The sequence below is a fragment of the Hemitrygon akajei genome, chromosome 4 (genome assembly GCF_048418815.1).
Source record: "Hemitrygon akajei chromosome 4, sHemAka1.3, whole genome shotgun sequence".
NCBI classification, from domain to species: Eukaryota; Metazoa; Chordata; class Chondrichthyes; order Myliobatiformes; family Dasyatidae; genus Hemitrygon; species Hemitrygon akajei.
Window position 1 is genome coordinate 180,443,795 of NC_133127.1, and position 21,999 is coordinate 180,465,793.

The following is a 21,999-nucleotide window of genomic DNA, read 5'->3' on the forward strand; positions in this document are numbered from 1 at the left end:
CATCTAGAATTTTCTTTCAGCCATCATTCAGTGATGCCCACAACACCATACATATCAATCTGTAACTGTGCTACAAGTTCATCTACTTTATTCTGTATAGTGCATACATTCAAATATAACACCTTCAGTCCTATATTCAGCTTTTTGATTTGTCCGCCTTGGGCATTGCAATTTTGCCCTATCGTCAGCCTCTCCTTGCTAGCAGCCTCACTGCACACTGCTTCTGTTTGAAAACCAACTACCTCAACCTCAGCATTAGCACTCTGGTTCCCATCCCCCGCCAAATTATTTTAAACCCTCCCAAGCAGCTCCAGCAAACCCTGCAAAGGTATTGTTGAATCCAAGGCTGAACTATTTAAAAACTGAAGAAAGGAAGACTCTTCATTCACCCCGAAACAAGGAAGAAAAAGATCAATTCATTTCTATAAAGACTGAATGATTTTCCTCCAATGTTATTTCACTGCACCTTTCATATTCACAGATGCTTCTTCAGAATCATAGCGGCTGCATTGACAATATTTGGATAAACTCAGCACACAGCTACCTTATGCGCTGGATGAAACTGATTAGGTGAAAGAATTAACTGGATGACTGTATCAGACGATGCTAAACAATTCAAGGAGTTATTAGATCCAGCCTGCCTTTTGCCTGTTCCTAAGCAACACCCAAAATCAGACCAATGCACACGAGAAGCAGTTTCTATCCTTTCTGAAACACTGCCTATAAACAACAGTCTTTGCCCATATCTTAAATTAGTACCACAATTATTTACAAAAGGATATTAATTTTTTCTAATAACGCATTGGATCCTGTATTCCTAACAATGTAAACCTCCACTGATTATTAAAATCACTAAATGTCGGGTTATAAATTTGCCTTTCATTTCTATCTCCATATGCTCAATATATCTGTAATTTTGAGACAGCTCTATGAAAGCCAAAATTGGTATTGGTTTATTATTATCACCAACATACAGTGCAAAGCCTGTCTTGCATTACTGATTATACAGATCAAATCATTACACGGTGTTTTGAGCTGGAGTAATGGAAAACAATAACAATGCAGGCTAAAGTGGAAAAGCTACCAAAAGAGTGCAGTGCACTCTTGCACCCTTTGGCCCATCTAGTCCATACCAAATCATTTAAACTGGCCACTCCCATCCACGTACCTCTCCAAACTTCTCTCAAACATCGATATCAAGCTCACGTGCACCACTTGCACTGGTAGCTCATTCCACACTCTTACAACCCTCTGAGTGAAGAAGGTTCACCTAATTTTCCCCTTAAATCTTTCACCCTTAACATATGACCTCTGGTTGTAGTCCTACTAAACCTCAGCAGAAAAAGCCGGCATGCATTCACCCACTCTATACCCCTCATAATTTGGTATACCTCTATCAAATCTCCCCTTAATCTTTGACATTTCAAGGAATAAATTCCTAACCTAATCAATCTTACTTTATAACTGAGGTTGTCCAGACCCAGCAACATCTTTGTAAATTTTCCCTGTATTCGTACAATCTTATTTACATTTTTCCTTTAGGTCGGTGACCAAACTGCACATAATACTCCAAATAAGGCCTCACCAACATCTTATACAACTTCAATATAACATTCCATAAATCCTGTACTCAGTACTTTGATTCATGAAGGCAATGCGCCAAGAGCTTTCTTTATGACCCTATGTATCTGTGATGCCACTTTCAATGAATTATGGATCTATATTCCCAGATCCCTTTGTTCTACCACCTTCCTTAGTGCCCTACCGTTCACTGTATAAGACCTACACTGGTTGGCCCTACCAAAGTGCAAAACTCACACTTGTCTGCATTAAATTCCACCTGCCATTTTTCAGCCCATGTAACACTGAGCGTCATAGGAAGTCATTCCTACCTGTGGCCATCAAACTTTACAACTCCTCCCTCGAAGTGTCGGACACCCTGAGCCAGTAGGCTGGTCCTGGACTTATTTCCACTTGGCATGATTAACTTGTTATTATTTAATTATTTATGGTTTTATATTGCTATATTTCTACACTATTCTTGGTTGGTGCGGCTGTAACGAAGCCCAATTTCAATCGGGATCAATAAAGTATGTCTGTCTGTCTGTCTTTCCAGCTGATCCTGATCCCACTGCAAGCCGGGACAGCCTTCCTTGCTGTCCACTATACCCTCAATCTTGGTGCATTCCACAAATTTGCTGATCCAGTTAACCATATTATCACCTAGATCATTGATATAGATGACAAACAACAATGAACCCAACACCAGTTCCTGTGGCACTCCTCTAATTACAGGCCTCCAGTTAGAGAGGCAACCATCTACTACCACACTCTGGCTTTTCCAACAAAACCAATGTCCAATCCAATTTACTAGTTCATCTTGAATGCTGAGCAACTGAACCTCTTAATCATTCTCCTCATTAAAATAATGAGGGGGATAGATTGAGTTGACGTGAATAGGCTTTTTCCATTGAGAGTAGGGGAGATTCAAACAAGAGGACATGATTTGAGAGTTAGGGGGCAAAAGGTTAAGGGTAGCACGGGGGGGAATTTCTTTACTCAGAGAGCAGTAGCTGTGTGGAACAAGCTTCCAGTAGAAGTGGTAGAGGCAGGTTTGGTATTGTCATTTAAAGTAAAATTGGATAGGTATATGGACAGGAAAGGAATGAAGGGTTATCCGCAGAGTGCGGGCCACTGGGACTAGGTGAGAGTAAGCGTCAGCATGGACTAGAAAGGCCGAGATGGCCTGTTTCCGTTCTGTAATTGTTATATGGTTGTATGGTTATGCGGGACCTTGTCAAATGCCTTGTAAACAACATCCATTGTCTTGCTTTCATCAACTTTCTTTGTAACTTCCTTCAAAGACTCCATAAGATTGGTTAGACAAGAGCTCTGCTTGAGTGTAAAATTAAATTTGGGAGAATGGGAAATGTGGAACATGTGGACAACAGGAGAGTCTGGCTTCCTAGTAAACTCTACCCAACCAAAGCTCCTTTGTACCTAACCTAATGCTGAGTGCTTGTTTATTTGCTGTACCTGATCCAATATGCTGTCCAGACTTACAATAACCTCTGCAACTTGTCAGACCAATTTCCAGTGTCTGCCAGACTCCTTTGACAAATGACAGATCCATACACCCAGCTTTGCTGTCTGTCAAAGTTTTTCAAAGTTGTATGTGTAATCATACGTAGTTAAAATTATCATAAATAAATAATGGATGATATTTTGAAATGACAAAAATCGACTCAGCAATTAAAAAACAATTTTTTTAAAAAGAACACACATTTAATCAAACCCAGATTGGCATGGTACAGCCACTTCCATACCAAGCCATTATGCACCCAGACAGAATGCTTTCTATGATGCAATGATAAAATATGGTAAGGGTCAATGGGAACCTGCTGAATTTTTCAGCCTCCTGAGAAAGAAGAGGCATTGGTAAGACTTTTTGTCCATCAATGAAAGTGATTCTGCAGAGGCTGGAAATCCAGAGCAACACAAACAAAATGTTGGAAGAACACAGCAAATCAGGCAGTGTTTATGGAAATGAATAGTTGATGCTTCCGGCCAGGACCTTTCTTCAGATTGGTGTCTGCATCATTGGATTGGGACAGTCCATCAGTGATGCTTCTAGGAACTTGATGCTCTCATTAATCATGTAAACATGAATGTGTGCACGGGTGCCTTCCTTGAGAGGGAGGGAGTTTAAAGGAGATCTGAGGGGAAGATCATTTACACACACAATAGCTGGTAACTGGAATGAGCTGCCAAAGAAGGTGATGGAGACAAGAACAGTAAGAACATTCAAGAGGCAGCTGGAGAGGTACTTGAATGAGAAGGACATGAAGGAAAATAGACAAAGAGTTAACATAGACAGGCATGATGTTCAGTGTCGATGTGGTGAGCAAAGAGGCTGTTTCTATACTGTATAACTCTAACCAGGAACTCAATTCAATTGCAGATTTCCAAGTGTTAAAGTTGTGCTAACAGCCAGCATCGACCTTGATGCCAATTAAGATCTGATGCAGCCAATAATTTTGACTTTGCTTCACTCTTTGCTGCATGTTCCCTCCCAGCCCTTCTGCCAACTGGTTATGTGGCATTTGCTGCCAAGGAGCTTCATTTGATTTTGCAACTTACCCACTGCCTTGAGAGGCAACCGTCAGTAAAGGAGACCTGTCGTTGAATTCACAATCTTTCGACTCTGTGCTGAAGAGTTGGTACTCCAATTTCCGCGAAGCATAGGAGTGGATCCTAAAATTGAGGAGGGATTAAAGAACATAGTTAATGCATTTGTACAGAATATCCTGCCAAAGCAAAATGACTGAGGTACAGTGTAAATTTCACCATGTGATATTTACTCCGAAACTTCCTTGCTTTCAAATCATGGATCAAAGATAAACTTTATTCACCATATACATTTACATATATTAGGAATTTGCTGTGGCATATTGGTGAAACATACAAAAAAAACAAAAACATTCAATAATTATAAGAATGAACACTGATACAAAATAAACTTAGAGGTTAAGGTACAGATATGGAATAAAATGTACTTAAATACATAAATACCAGCATGTACAGTAGACTCTAGTTATTGGGACACACTGGGACCAGTACATTTTGGCTCAATTAAGCAGCTGCCTAATTACCCAAAATTTCATGGAAATAGTTAAAAAGGTATAAAAAAAAAGACAAACTGAGTAACAAATAAGTACTTAAATGAAATACGGAAAAAATTAGAAGACTACCAATACTACTGCAGTAATACAAAAGTGTGTATTAATTCCTAATGCTTATCAACAGAGGAATTTTAATGGATTCTTTGTGGGGGGGGTTTCTTGTTTTCTGGCTGCCTGTTAGGGGACCATAAGACTATAGGAGCAGAATTAGGCCATTCAGCCCATCGGGTCCGCTCCACCATTCCATCATGGCTGATTCTAGATCCCACTCAACCCCATACACCTGCCTTCTCGCCATATCCTTTGATGCCCTGACCGATCAGGAAACAATCAACTTCCATCTTAAGTATATGCATAGACTTGGCCTCCACTGCCATCTGTGGCAGAGAATTACACAGATTCACCACTTTCTGGCTAAATAAAATTCCTCCTTACCTCTGTTCCAAAGGATCACCCCTCAACTCTGAGGCTGCGCCCTCTAGTTCTGGATACCTCCACCATGGGAAACATCCTCTCCACATCCACCCTACATTCGGTAGGTTTCGATGAGATCCCCCACACATTCTTCCAAATTCCAGTGAGTACAAGCTCAAAGCTGCCAAACACTCCTCATACATTAACCCCTTCATTCCAGGAATCTCCAGGATGTATAATATATACGTACTTTGATAATAAATTACTTTGAATTCATCTGTGTCACGTTCTTTTGACTGTAAATGAACAAAATCAGCACAGACAATTGGTGCAGATGAAGAACTGCCTTCATACAATGCTATCGATGATTACATCTTCCAAATCTTCCTTGTCATGAAGTGTTCTGAAGGAGGGTTTCCGTCAGAACCATCAACAGTTTATTAGTTTCCATAGATGCTGCCTGACCTGCTGGGTGGATAGTAGCCACATGACTATTTTTGCCCACTTCTTTGTTGTTTGCCTCAGAATTGACAAAACAATGATTCTTCACAAGCCTATGCATGTGCTTGTATAAGAATTTCTGATTTTTGCACACCAAAAAGAATAAGATATCTGGAGGCAAAAGAGACAGAGGAAGCAAAATCAACAATTATCACTTGAGGGAAAGTGTTAATCAAACACACTGGATTAAAGTTTGTCAAGTCAGGTGCAACCTTTGGGTGGCCAGGGAAGGGGTTGGGCAGGACACCTTGGTGGCACAATCCAAAAGTTCTTCACACAAGGAGATCCCAATTCACTATAGGTTTGTTGTAACGGAAGGTTCTTCAGGCTTGTCAACTAAAAATTGGCACAGATCAACAAGATTAAAGAGATAAGAGATAACCACCTACAGTAGCTCAAAGATTGACATGGGAGAAGTGGGTCTGAATAGATAGGAATTTGGTACCAGTATTTCATGGTTTGTCGGTTTGTCGTGCCTCGAGAACTTGTGTGCGTCAATGCTGCTGAGAGCTAAGCCATCAGTAGTTCATCTACTGCCAAGCCATGATGGATAGGTCTCAGCTGAGGTGTCAGACTAAGACAAACCAGCCACCTGGGCAGCAGGTGGAAGAAAGGCCTGGCAATTTACATCAATAACCTGCCACGAAAACCCTATAGATAACTACAGTAAAACAAAAACAAAATATGATGTAGTTCTGGATGAAACTCAACAAGCTGCTGGGGAAGAGATGATGGCCCTTCAGAGTAAGGCAGAGATGTATAATACAGTTAGAGTAAAGCCTTCGGGATCTTCAATTGCTGATGTTCCTGGGCACAAAATGAGTGTCAGAGACTGCGAAGACATGTTGATTTTAGGTACACGGAACATACACAGTATTAATCAGAGAAAGCTGGAGACAGTGAAAGATTAAGTGAAGCGCTTGCAAGTTGACCTACTTGGAATCAGCAAGCTGAAGTGGACTGGCATGGGACACTTTCAATCCGATCAATACTGGATATACTATGCTGGAAGTGGCAAGTACAGAAGGAATGGTGTTGCATTTGTAGTCAAGAAGAAACTGGCTGGAACTGCATTGAAATACGATGCAGACAAGCGACCGCTTAATCTCAATTCATCTATGAGGAAGACCTATCAACATTACCATCGTACAAGGATGTGCACCAACAACTGATGCAGAGGAAGATGAAGTAGATCAGTTCTGTGAACAAGTGCAGACTGAACTTGATGGAACATGCAAACAAGATAAACTGATAGTTATGGGAGATTGGAGTGCAAAAGTTGGCAGTGGAAAGGATGGTCAAGAAGTTGGGAAATATGAACTGTGTGCCAGAAATGATGCTGGACAATGTTTAGACAACTTTTACAAAACCAACAATTTGTTCATCTCAAACAAGTTTTTCCCAACCACACAAACACAGACTGTACACTTCGACCTCTCCCAACAGATTACACAGAAACCAAATAGTTTATATCTGTTGAAGCCAGCGTTGCAAAAGTTCTACGATGTTGACAAAAACAAGACCTGGAGCTGACAGTGCCTCATATTTACAACCTCATCCTATTACTGCGATTTTTGGATTACCAGTGATGAACTCTAGTCAATTATCCCCTTCAACTTGCCGTTTGATTGCATTTGTTACAGTAATAGCCAGAAGATCCATTTTATTTAAATGGAAAGATTCTAATCTCCCTACTACATTTCAATAGTTTTCCCAAACTATAACATGTTTAATCTTAGAAAAAACTTAGGAGTGGCGCTATCGACCCTTCGGTTAAATTAGAAGAAACTTGGAGGCCATTTATTCAACATTTTCATATGATGTAAGCTGAATCATATAACCTTTTATATCATATAATCATATAACCTTTTCCGAATCCTTCTCAATAACTTTTTGTTTGTGTATAGAGGAGCAGAGTTAATGACAAGTAATGATTTTAACCGATGAAACACGACAGCCCAGCTTTTGTTTTGTTTTTATTTTGGTTTTTTTAGTTTAGGGGGACTTTTTTTTCTCTGTAAAAAAATTTTTTTGAATCTTTTTCATGTTTAGTTACTAAGAGATTGGGAGGCTTAGATTACACGTTACTCGGAGTCTGTTTCTGTGTACGTTAACTGTTATTAATGTAACCCTGATGTCTTTGTATCATTATCATTGTTATGTTTATCTACTCAAAACTTAATAAAAAAGATTGAGAAGGAAAGACTGGCTCATATCACCAACTACTAATATGGAAGCTCAAAGTAAAATTGAGAAAGTGCAAGCCTTTCACTGGAGGACCAAAATATGATCTTCAAAATATTCCACCAGCATTCAAAGATGGCCTGAACAATCGTTTCACTGCTCTAAACACAACAGATAGGACTCCAGAGGGATTGTGGGAAAGTATGAAGAATGCTGTACACCAAGTGTGAAAAAACTCTGCATGAGGCAAAAACACCGAAGAATCTGAAATGGATGAGTGAAGAAACTCTGATCATTGCACAGGAAAGAAGGGAAGCCAAAGGTAAGGGGAAAACAGGGAAACATTCACAGTTCTCATTCGAGCACTCCAACGTGCCACCAGGCAAGACAAAAGAAATCTACCACAAGTGTGAAGAAGTAGAAACGGAAACTAAGAAAGGAAAGGCAAGATCAGTTTTCTTATAGCTACAAGCGCTGAAGGGAAAATTCCAGCCTCACATGGGAATGCTGGAAGATGCACAAGGTACCATGCTGAGAAGATCAAACAACGATGGAAGGAATACTGTGAGTCATTATAACAGAAAGATCAACTGGATCAGGAGTGCCATCCTATTTCTTACAATCAGGAGCTGACGGTGATGAAGGAAGAAGTTGAAGCAGCATGAAAGGCACTACCGAAGAACAAAGCACCTGGCCTTGACGGAATTCCTGTTGAAATACTACAGCAATCAGATGCAGCTGTTGCAATACTGACAAGACGACAGTGCCGGCTGATCTGGAAGACAACGTCATGGTCAAGTGAACGGAGGAAATCAGTGTTTTTACCAGTATTAAAGAAAGGTGATCCGACAAAGTGTGAAAACTATTATACAATCACCCTCTTTCCTCACACTAGCAAGATTTTACTAAAGATCGCTCAGAAAAGACTTTAACCTTATTTAGAGCAGGAGCTTCCTGAAGTACAAACAGTTTTCAGGAAAGGGAGGGAAACAAGAGACATCATTGCAGATGCGATATGGATTCTTGAGGAAGAAAAAAGAATAGCAGAAAGACATCTGTATGTGCTTTATTGACTACAGCAAAGCCTGCGGCTGTGTCGATCATGACAAACTAGGGATCACATTAAGACATGTGGCTGTACCAGAACACAATCTGGCTGTACGAGAACAGAATCCTTATGCGCAATCTTTATATCAATCAAGAAGCAGAAGTTTGAACAGAGCAAGGAAAAACAGAATGATTCAGCGTCCGTAAAGGGGTACGATAAGGCTGTATTATCTCCCACTGTCTGCTTAATTTGTATGCTGAATAAATCTTCACAGAAGCAAGAGTATACAAGGAGAATTGGCAGCAGAATTATCAATAACCTTCATTGTGCTGATGACACAACAATACTGGCTGAAAACAAAGAAGACCTGAAGCAATGGCTATCACAGCCTCAGGGTGGGTCTGCACCTTAACCTGAAGAAGATTTAAGATTACGACTACTGGCAGCACAACCACTTTCAATCTCGAGTGAGAGGAAATTGAACTATTAGACAGTTTACTTGGATCAATGATTAACACTGAAGCAGTGAGCAGTCATGAAGGATTTAGAGAAGATCCTTGGGAACAGGAATCTATTTCAACTTGTACAGGCGATAGTGTTCTCAATGACATTATATGGTTGCAAAAGTTGGACAGTAAAGAAGTATAGGAAGTATATTGACACCTTTGAACTGTGGTGCTGGAGAAAACTACTACACATCTTGTGGACCTCCCACAGAACAAATGAACTGGTCCTCAACGAGATCAACCAAGTCTCTCTCTGGAGGCTCAAATGACAAGATTCTGCCTATCGTACTTTGGGCACCTTATGCAAAGAAACAGCTCTCTGGAAAAGGATATCTTGCTTGGCAAGGTGGAGGGACAATGGAAGAGAGGAAGGCCGCAATCAGAGGGATGGACACAGTAGGAACTGCTATGAATGCAACGTTATCAACGATGAGCCGCCTGTCTGAGGATTGAATCTCATTTAGGGCAACGATCAATAGGGTTGCAATGAGTCGACAACGATTCAATGGCACTAAACAACAACATTGGAAGGTAAGGATGAAGTTGCTCCAATAGGACAGCTCTATCTGAATCACGCTGGGACCAGAGTCCTGCTCAATCACATAACTTGGGGTGTAGGTTGAGCTTTAAACTAAATGTGGGGGATACGGTTACCAGTAACCAGTCGACATTTCAGGCCAAGACCCTTCAGCAGGACTGGTCTTGGCCTAAAACATCGACTGGACCCTTTTGCATAGATGCTGCCTGGACTGCTGAGTTCCTCCAGCACTTTGTGTATGTTGCATAGATTGCTAGCACCAGATTTTTTTTTCTTGTTCATACAATATATGCTTCCCTTTTGAAAAGGCGACATGGTAGTGTGGCAGTTAGTATATTACTGTTACAGCACTAGCATCCTGGGTTCAATTCTGTTGCTGTCTATAAGGTGCTTGTACGTTCTTGCCGTGACCACGTGGGTTTTCTCCAAGAGCTCTATTTTGCAAAGACCAACTGACTATTAGGTTATTTGTTCACATGGGTGTAATTGGGTGTGTGGGCTCACTGGGCAGGAAGGTCCTGTTATTGTGCTAAGTAAATAAAAACATGGATATGGCAAAGATTAGTGGGCAGCCTTTAAAAACAAACAGGGCAACAACCTTTTTTTTCTTTTTGTATTTATATAATTTTTGTCTTTTCCACATTAGTTGTTTGTCCATCTTGTTGAGTGCAGACTTTCACTGATTCCACGATGCTTCTTTGTATTTACGGTGAATGCCCACAAGAAAATGAATCTCCGGGCATGGTGACCAATATGTACTTTGAAAGTAATTTTACTTTGAGCCATGAACTAAAAACCAATAATGGGGGAGAACAAGAAATATGACAGTAAATTAGTAAAAGAAGATTGTAAAAAATGCAGTAAAGGGCACGAGAGAGCCAAAAGTGAACCTTGAACTGCTGGAAAATAATGCTGGAGACTGGGGAATGATGAAATGGCATAGGAACTGAATGGGTACCAAGTGTCAGTCGTCACAGCGGAAGACACAAGTAACATGCCAGAACATCAGGGCAGTCATGGGGCAGAGATGAGGAGAAGGTATGGGGGAAAGCTGAAAGGACTGAACGTAGATAAACCACCTGGACTAGATGGACTATACCCCAGGGTTCTGAAAGAAGTAGGTAGCTGAAAAGATCGTGAAAGCATTGGCAGTGACCTTTCAAGAAAGGCTGATATCAGGGAGGATCCCAGATGACTGGAAAACCACAAATATAACATCCCTCTTTAAGAAAGGAGGAAATTATAGACCAGTTAACTGGAAATCAAGTTTCAGACGAAATGATAAAGGTGGGTACATCAATCATTGCATCATCCAGGCTTCTAATGTAATGGTTTTATTAGTTTCAGTAACAGAAGCATTAATAACCTTACCGACACCTATTGTGCGACCTCATTATATTTGTGCTGGGGTCAGCCACAGTCTTGACTTGTTGAATTTGATGGGTTTTTGCTGGTGGGGGAGGGGTGTTATCACTTTGTTGCTGTTTATGCATGGGAGGGAGGAGCTGGGGGGGGCTTTGGGGTTCCAACATTTAACTGTCAGTCATTCTTTAGGGCACTCCTCTGTTTTCATGGATGTTTGCAAAGAAAAAGATTTTCAGGATGTATATTGTATACATTCCTCTGAGATTAAATGTATCTATTGAAACCTATTGAACTGCTGCTGAGTGAACCCGTTAAACAGATCACAAAAGGAAGTCTAAAGTGTCCTTTCCCTTTTATCTGCAGAGACCTGAGAGGAGGTATACATGAAGGCTTCCTGAAGGGTTGGATAAGCTTGGGTTATTTTTCTGGAGTGTCAGAGGCTCAGAGGAGACCTAATAGAAGTATATAAAATTATGAGAGCGCAGATAGTTTGAATGTTTTTTTCCCAGGAAGAAATATCACATACTAGAGGGCATAGCTTAAAGGTGAGAGGGCAAGCTACTGTCTCAGATGTTTCTGCAGATTGGACATGTCATCTAAAACTTTAACAGATCTCTACAGATGCACAGTGGAGAGTGTACTGATGGGTTGCATCATAGCATGGAATAATTGGAATCGCCAATGCCCATGAATGGAAAGCCTACAAAAAGTCATATACACAACCCAGTCCTTCACAGGAAAAGCCCTCCGCACCATTAAGCATAGTCACAAGGAGCACGGCCATAACAAAGCAGCAACCATCGTTAAGGATCCAATATCCAGGACATGCATCCATCGGGAAAGAGATACAGAAAGCTTTGGACCTACACCACCAGGTTCAGGAACTGCTATTACCTTTCAACCAGCAGGCTCCTGAATTGGTGTGGTAACTTCACTCACACCACCTCTGAACAGATTCCACAACCTATGGATATGGACTCACTTCCAATGACTCCACAACTCACGTTCTCAGTGTTTTATTTTTATCTGTTGTTTGCACAGCTTGGCTTCCTTTATACATTGGTTGCTTGTCAGTCTTTGTTTGTGTGCAGTTTCTTTTCAATGATTCCATTGTAATTCTCTGTTCTACTGTGAATGCCCACAAGAAAATTAATCTCAGGGTAGTATATGGTGACATATGTATTTTGATAATAAATTTACTTTGAGCTTTGAAACTTTAAAGGGGATGTGTAGGGCAAGTTTTTTGTTTTCTTACACAGAGTGGTAGGAGCTTGGAACAGGCTGCTGGGGTGGTCATGGAAGTTAATAAGGCAGAGTTGTTTAGGAGACTTTTAGATAGACACATGGAATGGAAGCATATTACTGCTGTGGATTAGTTTAACTTGGCACAGGAATCATGAATTGAACGGCCAGGTGCTTGTGCTACACTTTTTTGTGTTCTATGAAATATTGTAATGCTAATAAAGTGCTACCGATGGGGGATGTATGGGTTGCCCAGGGAGGAGCAGCACCTCTGGTGAAGGGGCTTGTCACGTCCATTCCAGGGCAGCTCAGTCACCTTGGGTCACCACTGGACACACAGCTCTCACCTGTCGTACTGATCTCTTCGGGCCTGTGCAGGGTGCCAGACAGCGTTGGGCTCCGGGTTTTTAGAGCACCTGGGTTGGTTAATTGTTGTTTAATGAGAGCAATTAACTATTTAGTGTTCCCTGTGTTTTTTCTTGAGCGACTTGCTCTTCGTAATGTGGTCTCCTGGTGCTTTCTGTATAAGCTTGTTAAGCTTATTTTGATAGGCTTGGGGATTCTGTTACTTGTATTATTTATACAAACAGTCAATTAGCACTAATCGCGGGATCCTAGTTTTGAGAATGTTATGACTCATAGTGTCACTCGGCCAAGCCACCAATGTTCTGGTGGAATTCTTATGAATAAACTCTGGTTGCCGTCTCTACGTGGGAGTCTGTCTTTCCTCCACAGCTGGTCCCAACATTGTCAGCGCATATCGTGACACCTGTGGCTCTAAGTAGCTGTTTGCATGTGACAGTGACCACACCGCGGTACACCGCTTCGACAGGTGAGGGTAGTCAGCAGCCTCATACCCCAGTATGATAGGGATATCCCTGTCCTAGCATGCGAAGTCAGCTCCAGTGGACTGGACAGATGAGACCTACAGTGAGATCCAAAGGCCAGGAGGCTGGTACTGCAACATTCGGCGGAGAGCAAAGAGCATGATCAGACACAGAAGATGACATGGTCATCCACCGCACCCAGGGAAGACTCGAGTTTGTGACTCTTGTTCATACCACTGGACCTGGACTCCTGAGGTCAAGAAAGTGGAACTGCGCCAGTGCAACAGCTTTTCCACTTTTCAAAACTCCCCTGCTCATGTTTTCTGTTATTCATGGACACAATGGGTGACCACCACTTCCAATGTGTAGTGTAGGAAAACAGCAACTAATCTGAGCAAGCAAATTTCCACTGTTCTATGGGTGTCTACAGACAACACAAACTATGGAAACAAGTTACATAAACTTCCAGAAACATCAAGATCGACTTTTTAAATTGCATCTTCCTAAACACCATCCCAATTATTTTTTATTTGTACTGCTCAGTGGGAATTCTTCTAAGACTTTGCATTTTACAGTTGTTTCAACTTTCCTTTATTGCCATCTGAATGAGAAAACACAAAGAAAGATTAGAGATAAAGGCCAGCCTCACTCACAAAATTAGCAATGACCATTAAGCTTTCCTGCAACCCAGGTGACAGCTTTTTCCTAAGTTGTGTCTAATGGCAGATTCAAGCACCTTCAGAATATCACAAAGTAGCTGTGCACTGGCATTATTTAACTGAACAGCCAGGCATTTTCAAAAATGGTGCAAAGCAATTAGCAATAATGACCACTTAACAAAGAAAAGTGTTATGTCCCTGTGATAAGTGGTGTTGGAACAAAGCAGTAATAATCATTCATAAGCCTTTTACCCCTTTTCATCCAGTAGGCTATAGCCTTGCACTTTAAGTACAAGGACCAATTCATTGATGTAGTGCTGCTAAACAAGGGATTTGAGCAGCCAGGTTCATGGTGAAAGTTAGATACTGACTGAGATTGTGACAAACTAAAAGTATGACACAAAATCTGTTCAAACTTTATTGGAAGACTCTTTCTCCAGTTGTGGAGCTTGGTGCAGGCTAACATCCAACATACTGGATAAAATGTAGAGAGAATGAGTCAAATCTGAAGAGAAAGAGTTCTTAAAAAGGCTCATTGAGTCTAGATCTCAAGTGAGAATGTCTGTAAGCATCAGTGGTGAATATATACTCTTAAATACCTTAGAGTGTTCACATGTTAACATGCACTCAGTGGCCACTTTACAAGGTACAACAGTACACCTGCTCGTTAATGCAAATATCTAATCAGCCATTCATGTGGCAGTAACTCAGTGCATCAAAGCATCCAGACATCATCAGGTGGTTCTGTCTAATGGTCAGAGTAGGGTTGTTAATCATAAACATGAGAAATTCTGCAGATGATGGAAATCCAAAGCAACACACACAAAATGCTGGAGGAACTCAGCAGGTCAGGGAGGATTCCCCTTCCATTTCAGTCCCAAATAAGCATTAGATGTTCTAGAAAGGATTTGGGAGGGAGGCAAATGAGGTGGGCAGTGGCACTGTTGATCAGTGATAGTGTCACGGCTGCAGAAAAGGAGGAGATCATGGAGGGGTTGTCTATGGAGTCTCTGTAGGTGGAGGTTAGGAACAGGAAGGGGTCAATAACTCTACTGGGTGTTTTTTATAGACCACCCAATAGTAGTAGGGACATTGAGGAGCAGATAGAGAGACAGATTCTGGAAAGGAGTAATAATAACAGGGTTGTTGTGGTGGGAGATTTTAATTTCCCAAACACAGATTGGCATCTCCCTAGAGTGAGAGGTTTAGATGGGGTAGAATTTATTAGGTATGTTCAGGAAGGTTTCTTGACACAAGATGTAGATAAGCCTACAAGAGGAGAGGTTGTACTTGATCTGGTATTGGGAAATGAACCTGGCCAGGTGTCAGGTCTCTCAGTGGGAGAGCATTTTGGAGATAGTGATCACAATTCTATCTCCTTTACCATAGCATTGGAGAGGATAGGAATGGAAAAGTTAGGAAAAAAATTAATTGGAGTAAAGGGAAATATGAGGTGATCAGTCAGGAACTTGGAAGCATAAACTGGAAACAGATGTTCTCAGGGAAACATATGGAAGAAATGTGGCAAATGTTCAGGGGGTATTTGCGTGGGGTTCTGAGTAGGTATGTTCCAATGAGACATGGAAAGGATGGTAGGGTACAAGATCTGTGGTGTACAAAGGCTGTTGTAAATCTAGTCAAGAAAAAAAGAAGAGCTTGCGATAGGTTCAAAAAACTAGGTAATGATAGGAATCTAGAAGATTATAAAGCTAGCAGGACAGAGCTTAAGAATGAAATTAAGAGAGCCAGAAGGGGCCATGAGAAGGTCTTGGCAGACAGGATTAAGGAAAACCCCAAGGCATTCTACAATATGTGAAAACCAAGAGGATAAGACATGAGAGAATATGACCAATCATGTGTGACAGAGGCAAAATATGTATGGAACTGGAGGAAATAGCGGAGGTACTTAATGAATACTTTGCTTCAGTATTGACTATGGAAAAGGATCTTGGCGATTGCAGGGCTGACTAGCAGTGGACTGAAAAGCTTGAGCATGTAGATATTAAGGAAGAGAATGTGCTGGAGCTTTTGGAAAGCATCAAGTTGGATAAGTCACCGGGATCAGACAGGATGTAGCTCAGGCTACTGTGGGAAGCGAGGGAGGAGATTGCTGAGCCTCTGGCAATGATCTTTGCATCATCAGTGAGAATGGGAGAGGTTCCGGAGGATTGGAGGGTTGCGGATATTGTTCCCTTATTCAAGAAAGGGAGTAGGGATAGCCCAAGAATTTATAGGCCAGTGAATCTTACTTCAGTGGTTGGCAAGTTGATGGAGAAGATCCCGAGAGGCAGGATTTATGAACATTTGGAGAAGCATAATGCCATTAGGAATAGTCAGCATGGTTTTGTCAAAGGCAGGTCATGCATTACGAGCCTGATTGAATTTTTTGAGAATGTGACTAAACACATTGATGAAGGTAGAGCCATAGATGTAGTGTATATGGATTTTAGCAAGGTATTTGATAAGGTACTTCATGCAAGGCTTATTGAGAAAGTAAGGAGGCATGGGATCCAAAGGGACATTGCTTTGTGGATCCAGAACTGGCTTGCCCACAGAAGGCAAAGAGTGTTTGTAGATGGGTCATATTCTACATGGAGGCCCGTGACCAGTGGTGTGCCTCAGGGATCTGTTCTGTCACCCCTACTGTTTGTGATTTTTATAAATGACCTGGATGAGGAAGTGGAGGGATGGGTTAGTAAATTTGCTGATGACATAAAGGTTGGGGGTGTTGTGGGTAGTGTGGAGGGCTGTCAGAGGTTACAACGGGACATTGATAGGATGCAAAACTGGGCTGAGAAGTGGCAGATGGTGTTCAACCCAGATAAGTGTGAAGTGATTCATTTTGGTAGGTCAAATACGATGGCAGAATATAGCATTAATGGTAAGACTCTTGGCAGTGTGGAGGATCAGAGGGATCTTGGGATCTGAGTCCATAGGATTCTCAAAGCTGCTGCACAGGTTGACTCTGTGGTTAAGAAGGCATACTGTGCATTGGCCTTCATCAACCGTGGGATTGAGTGTAAGAGTCAAGAAGTAATGTTGCAGCTATATAGGACCTTGGTCAGACCCACTTGGAGTACTGTGCTCAGTTCTGGTCGCCTCACTACAGGAAGGATGTGGAAACCATAGAAAGGGTGCAGAGGAGATTTACAACAATGTTGCCTGGATTGGGGAGCATGCCTTATGAGAATAGATTGAGTGAACTCGGCCTTTTCTCCTTGGAGCGACGGAGGATGAGAGGTGACCTGATAGAGGTGTACAAGATAATGAGAGACATTGATCGTGTGGATAGTCAGAGGCTTTTCCCCAGTGCTGAAATGGCTAGCATGAGAGGGCATAGTTTTACGGTGCTTGGGAGTAGGTACAGACGAGGTGACTGGGGTACGTTTTTTACGCAGAGAATGGTGAGTGTGTGGAATGGGCTGCCAGCGGGGGTGGTGGAGGCAGAAACAATAGGGTCTTTTAAGAGACTCCTGGATGGCTACATGGAGCTTAGAAAAATAGAGGGCTATGGGTAAAGCCTAGGTAGCTCTAAGGTAGGGACATGTTTGGCACAGCTCTGTGGGCCGAAGGGTCTGTATAGTGCTGTATGTTTTCTATGTTTCTACCTCCTATCCAATGGTAGCTGTAACAAGATGGCATGGCCCAAATGAACTCCATCATGCACATGAATAAATTACCTGCCTTCAAGAGACCCAGACAATTTGCATTCTCTTTCTGAAGATGCAAATCTACAAAAAGCAGTCATCAATTTGACCATGGGGTGAAGAAATTTACCTTCAAGGTCTCGATAGCTCCTTAATCATGACTGCAGCCAATTCAATGTAAATTTATTAAATGTGTCAAGCTTTAAGATGAGGAACGAAATAAAATGTATTATCCAGAGCCTTTTTATCTAAAACAAAAACTAAAAATGCTGAAAGCACTCAGATGGTCAAGCAGCAGGTATGAGGATTAAAATAAGAAGAGTCAATACTACCAATTCAAACCTTTCAGCAGTAGATTACAAACTGGCAGATTCCTATTCTGTCCTGCTCTTTGTCAGTTATCATTTAAAAGATGCACTTGCGCAATCTAGTTCTCTAGCAAGGGGAGTACATTCAAAGCATTAGCTCTAATGTACATGAAAGCAACAACTGAAAGCACTTTTAAGTTCTGTAATGGTGACCTGGAAACTCTAAATCAGATCATCAAGAATAAAGATAAACAAATCTGCTCAGCAAAAGGAGGCCTAATGAATCAAAATTGAGCTTGATAGATTTTCACTGGGCTTGGCTATTAAAGTTAACAAAAGCAAGCAAACATTACATCTAGAAATCATTGAGTGATGGGACAGGCTTCAAGGACTAAATGGTGAACACTGATCTACTCACAACAAACGAGGTTTTCTGGCAGGTGAGAGGACAGAGGAGGAGCACTTAGAAAGTTGTATTAAGCAAAAATCATGATATAGGAATTAATTCCTGGTTAGTCATAATATGCACTCACTGGTGACTTTATTAGGTACCTTCTGACTATAAAAAAGTGGCCATTGAGTGTACAGTATATTCATGGTCTTCTGCTGCTGTTGCTCATCCAGTTCAAGGTTCAACAAGTCATTCATTTAGAGATGCTCTTTTGCACACCACTGTTGTAACACATGGTTACATGTCTTGCTGGCACTTGAACCAGTCTGGGTATTCTCCTCTGACCACTCTCATTAACAAGCCGTTATTGCAAAGAGCTGTGACCCTGAATAGACTATTGATCAAAACAAACTCAGAAAACTGGATTCTGGGAGTCAAATTAATTGGAAGATATCTGCAATCTCAGTCCCTGACTCAATGAGCAGTCATCCCTGGTTAATTAATTCCTAATTTTCTTTCCAGATATTTCTCTACCAGTACCACCATGATAGGCACACCAGTAAATTACAGTTACTTCATCCTGCTCTCCTCCCCTTAGTTAATTCTTTTATATCCTGAATTGCTTTGAACATCAGCAGACACACACCAATAATTAAGAACAACAAAGGACACCGGAGGCTTATAATCAACACTCCGCCATCTTCACATCCAAAGATCTGGCCTTCTGCAAATTGAAAGCCACGGTGCTGGGAATAATCACCAACAAGAGATGCAGAGTGCACTCTTCACCACATCCAGTGGGACTCTGGCAAACACAAGCAATTTCTTTATATAGTTCAGTGGTTCCCAGAAGTGTAGAATAAATTGAAATTTTAATACTGGCATAAAAAGCTCGCTCCCCTGTGAGAAGCATTCCAACACAATGAATCGAGTGATAGTCTTTAGCAATGAGGCAAAATTGCATATAAACCTTGTTTACTGTTTAGTATCTGTCTTCATCCTAGACAGTAATCTATTTTCATGTTAATAAAGAAAGAGCTTGCACTTCTAAGAAAAAAAAATTGTGATCTCAGCAAATGCTACAGATGGGCACTTTTGAAGTACAGCCAAGACATTAATGGAAGAAATTGTATTTAAGACCTCAAAAGTACTACGATTTAATTGCAACTGAGATGAAAAGGTCAGATAACATTTCTCTTTCTCTAATAAACAGCCACTGTAACAAAAGCTGAAGTCAGTATAGAAAATACTCACAAAATCTATTCATGGGAAGAGTTTGTAGTTCAATGTTGAGATTGGAAAAGAATGACCTCTCCATGCTAGAGTTTAGAAGAAAGAAAGATAATTTCCATGAAATATGTAGGCTAATCTCCCAAGAGGACCACAACCTTGTCATAAGGTTTGGAGGTTTGTGTGCCTCAGTGACTCAAAGAGCTATATTGGCTGGAATCAGGGCTTTATGCTTTGGCTCTTGGTAGGGTCACCCATGCCAAACAGATCAAAGGGTAGAGGCCAGACTAAAAGTGGTCCACTGGTCCTCTAGGCTCATGGGTTCAGCTCAGGGCTAACAAACCTGACTGGTAAAACAAAGTTGTTACGGAAACTGCAATGAAACCAAGCTACTGAACACTACCAGAGATGGAGAAGCTTCACTGCTGCCCTAACCAACAGTGGTGTAATGGGCAGGAGAGAAAATAGGGTAAGAAAAGGGCTGCTGTCTCATTGCGCCATCAATGGAACAAGATGTCCCACCACCGAGGAAATCTCCAAAAACTGGAGACTCAAGAAGGTGCCATCCATAAATAAGGACCCTCACTATCTGGGAATGCCCTCTTTTCATTACTACCATCAGGGAGGAGGTCCAAGAGCCTGAAGATGCACACTCAATGTTTTAGGAGCACTTTCTTCCCCTCCACCGTCGGATTTTTGAACAGTCCATGAATGCATGAACAGACCCTCACTATTCCCATTTTGTACTATTTATTTCTTATTGTAACTTGTAATATTTTTTGTCTTGCATTGTAGTGCTGCCACGTAACAACAAATTTCATTACATATGTCAGTGATATTAAACCTGATTCTGTTTCTGGTACATGCTGAGAAGGTTTTGCCTCAGGCTGAAAAATCTGGAACGAGGGGCAGTCTCGGGAAAATGTGTCAACCGTTTAAGAATGAATTGAGGAAAATGTCTTTTGGTATACTCCCTTTGGTATTGCTGCTCAATAAGGCAAATAACAGAGGTGAGGCTACAAAGAAAACATCCTTTATTGAAGATTATTTTGATGCAGACCTTTACTCTTTCCTGCAGACTCTTTTGAAAGCGCAGAGTTTTCATTTTCTGGGTCAGCTGCTACTACAGAGTCATGATCCATAGACACAAGAGGATCTGCAGGTGCTGCAGATCCAGAGCAGCACACACATCTCCATAGATGCTGCCTAACCTGCTTAGTTCCTGAGGCATCTTGTGTTTAATACATGATGCACTCAATTCTTCTCGATTCTTACTTACTTACTGCCTGTTCCACAGCTGAAAGCCCTCCATCTCTGGCAGTGTTCAGGGCTTCCTTCATCATGTCAGTAGCTTTGTCTCAGTTTTACCTACTGTCAATCTTGCAAGTTTCGGCTGGAGACTTTAGGGATACGGTCACACTCAGATGCAGAAGGATTCTTCATTGCTTTTTCTGCAGCAGATTTGTTTTACCAGTCAGGGTTGTTAGCCCTGAGCTGAACCCCCAAAACCAGGAGGACTGGGAGACCGTACAGATACACTTACGCATGCCGTGTATACATTGTACTGTTTACAATCTTTGTATGGGTAATAAACATCAACTATCTACAAATAATACTGAATAATCAGTTAAATATATATATGTGTGTGTGTGTGTGTGTGTGTGTGTATGTGTGTGTGTGTGTGTGTGTGTGTGTGTGTGTGTGTGTGTGTGTGTGTGTGTGTGTGTGTGTGTGTGTGTGTGTGTGTGTGTGTGTGTGTGTGTGTGTGTGTGTGTGTGTGTGTGAATTGTTTATAGTGATGTATATACCCAGTTATAATTGTAATCAAACATAAATTCACTCAGTCTCTCACTATATTTGATTACAAAACACTTCACCATGAAGCACGTATGATGTTTCTGAAGTATACACTCCAGCTATTCATAATTCAGCTCCTTATACAGCTACTACACAAGTGGTCGGGACATTCTGTTCTGTTAATTTACCTCAACAAACTGTCTTCATAACTGAGATAACCTAAAATGGGCATTATTGGAATTGGTGTTGCCATAGGAGACTGTACAATTGAATTTGATCTCAGCCAAATTTCAGCACTGATTCAAGAATGCATTACTCTGTCTTATAGTGTTAGTAGTGCGATCATTCAAGTTGAGTGTGATGTTCTCCTAAGGGATTGTCAGAATCAGAATCGGGTTTATCATCACCGACCGGCATATGTCGTGAAATCTGACTTAGCAGCAGCAGTCCAATGCAATACATGATATATAGAAATAAATAAATAACCAAGTAAATCAATTACAGTAAGTATATAGGCAACACGAGTGAATCTGCAGATGCTGGAAATAAATAAAATAAAAAACACAAAATGCTGGCAGAACTCAGCAGACCAGACAGCTTCTATGGGAGGAGGTAATAACGACGTTTTGGGCCGAAACCCTTCATCAGGAGTGAAGTAAC

The 21,999-nt window shown here is 41.3% G+C and overlaps 1 protein-coding gene across 1 annotated transcript in view; it reads right to left on the minus strand.

Moving 5' to 3' along the window:
* The window catches only part of oca2 (oculocutaneous albinism II), a 509,488-nt gene that overhangs the window by 401,398 nt on the left and 86,091 nt on the right, over nt 1-21,999 (minus strand). Inside the window, exon 3 of the mRNA XM_073041884.1 lies at nt 4,141-4,254. Coding sequence (XP_072897985.1) covers nt 4,141-4,254 — 114 coding nt within the window. The remainder of the gene's footprint in view (nt 1-4,140; nt 4,255-21,999) is intronic.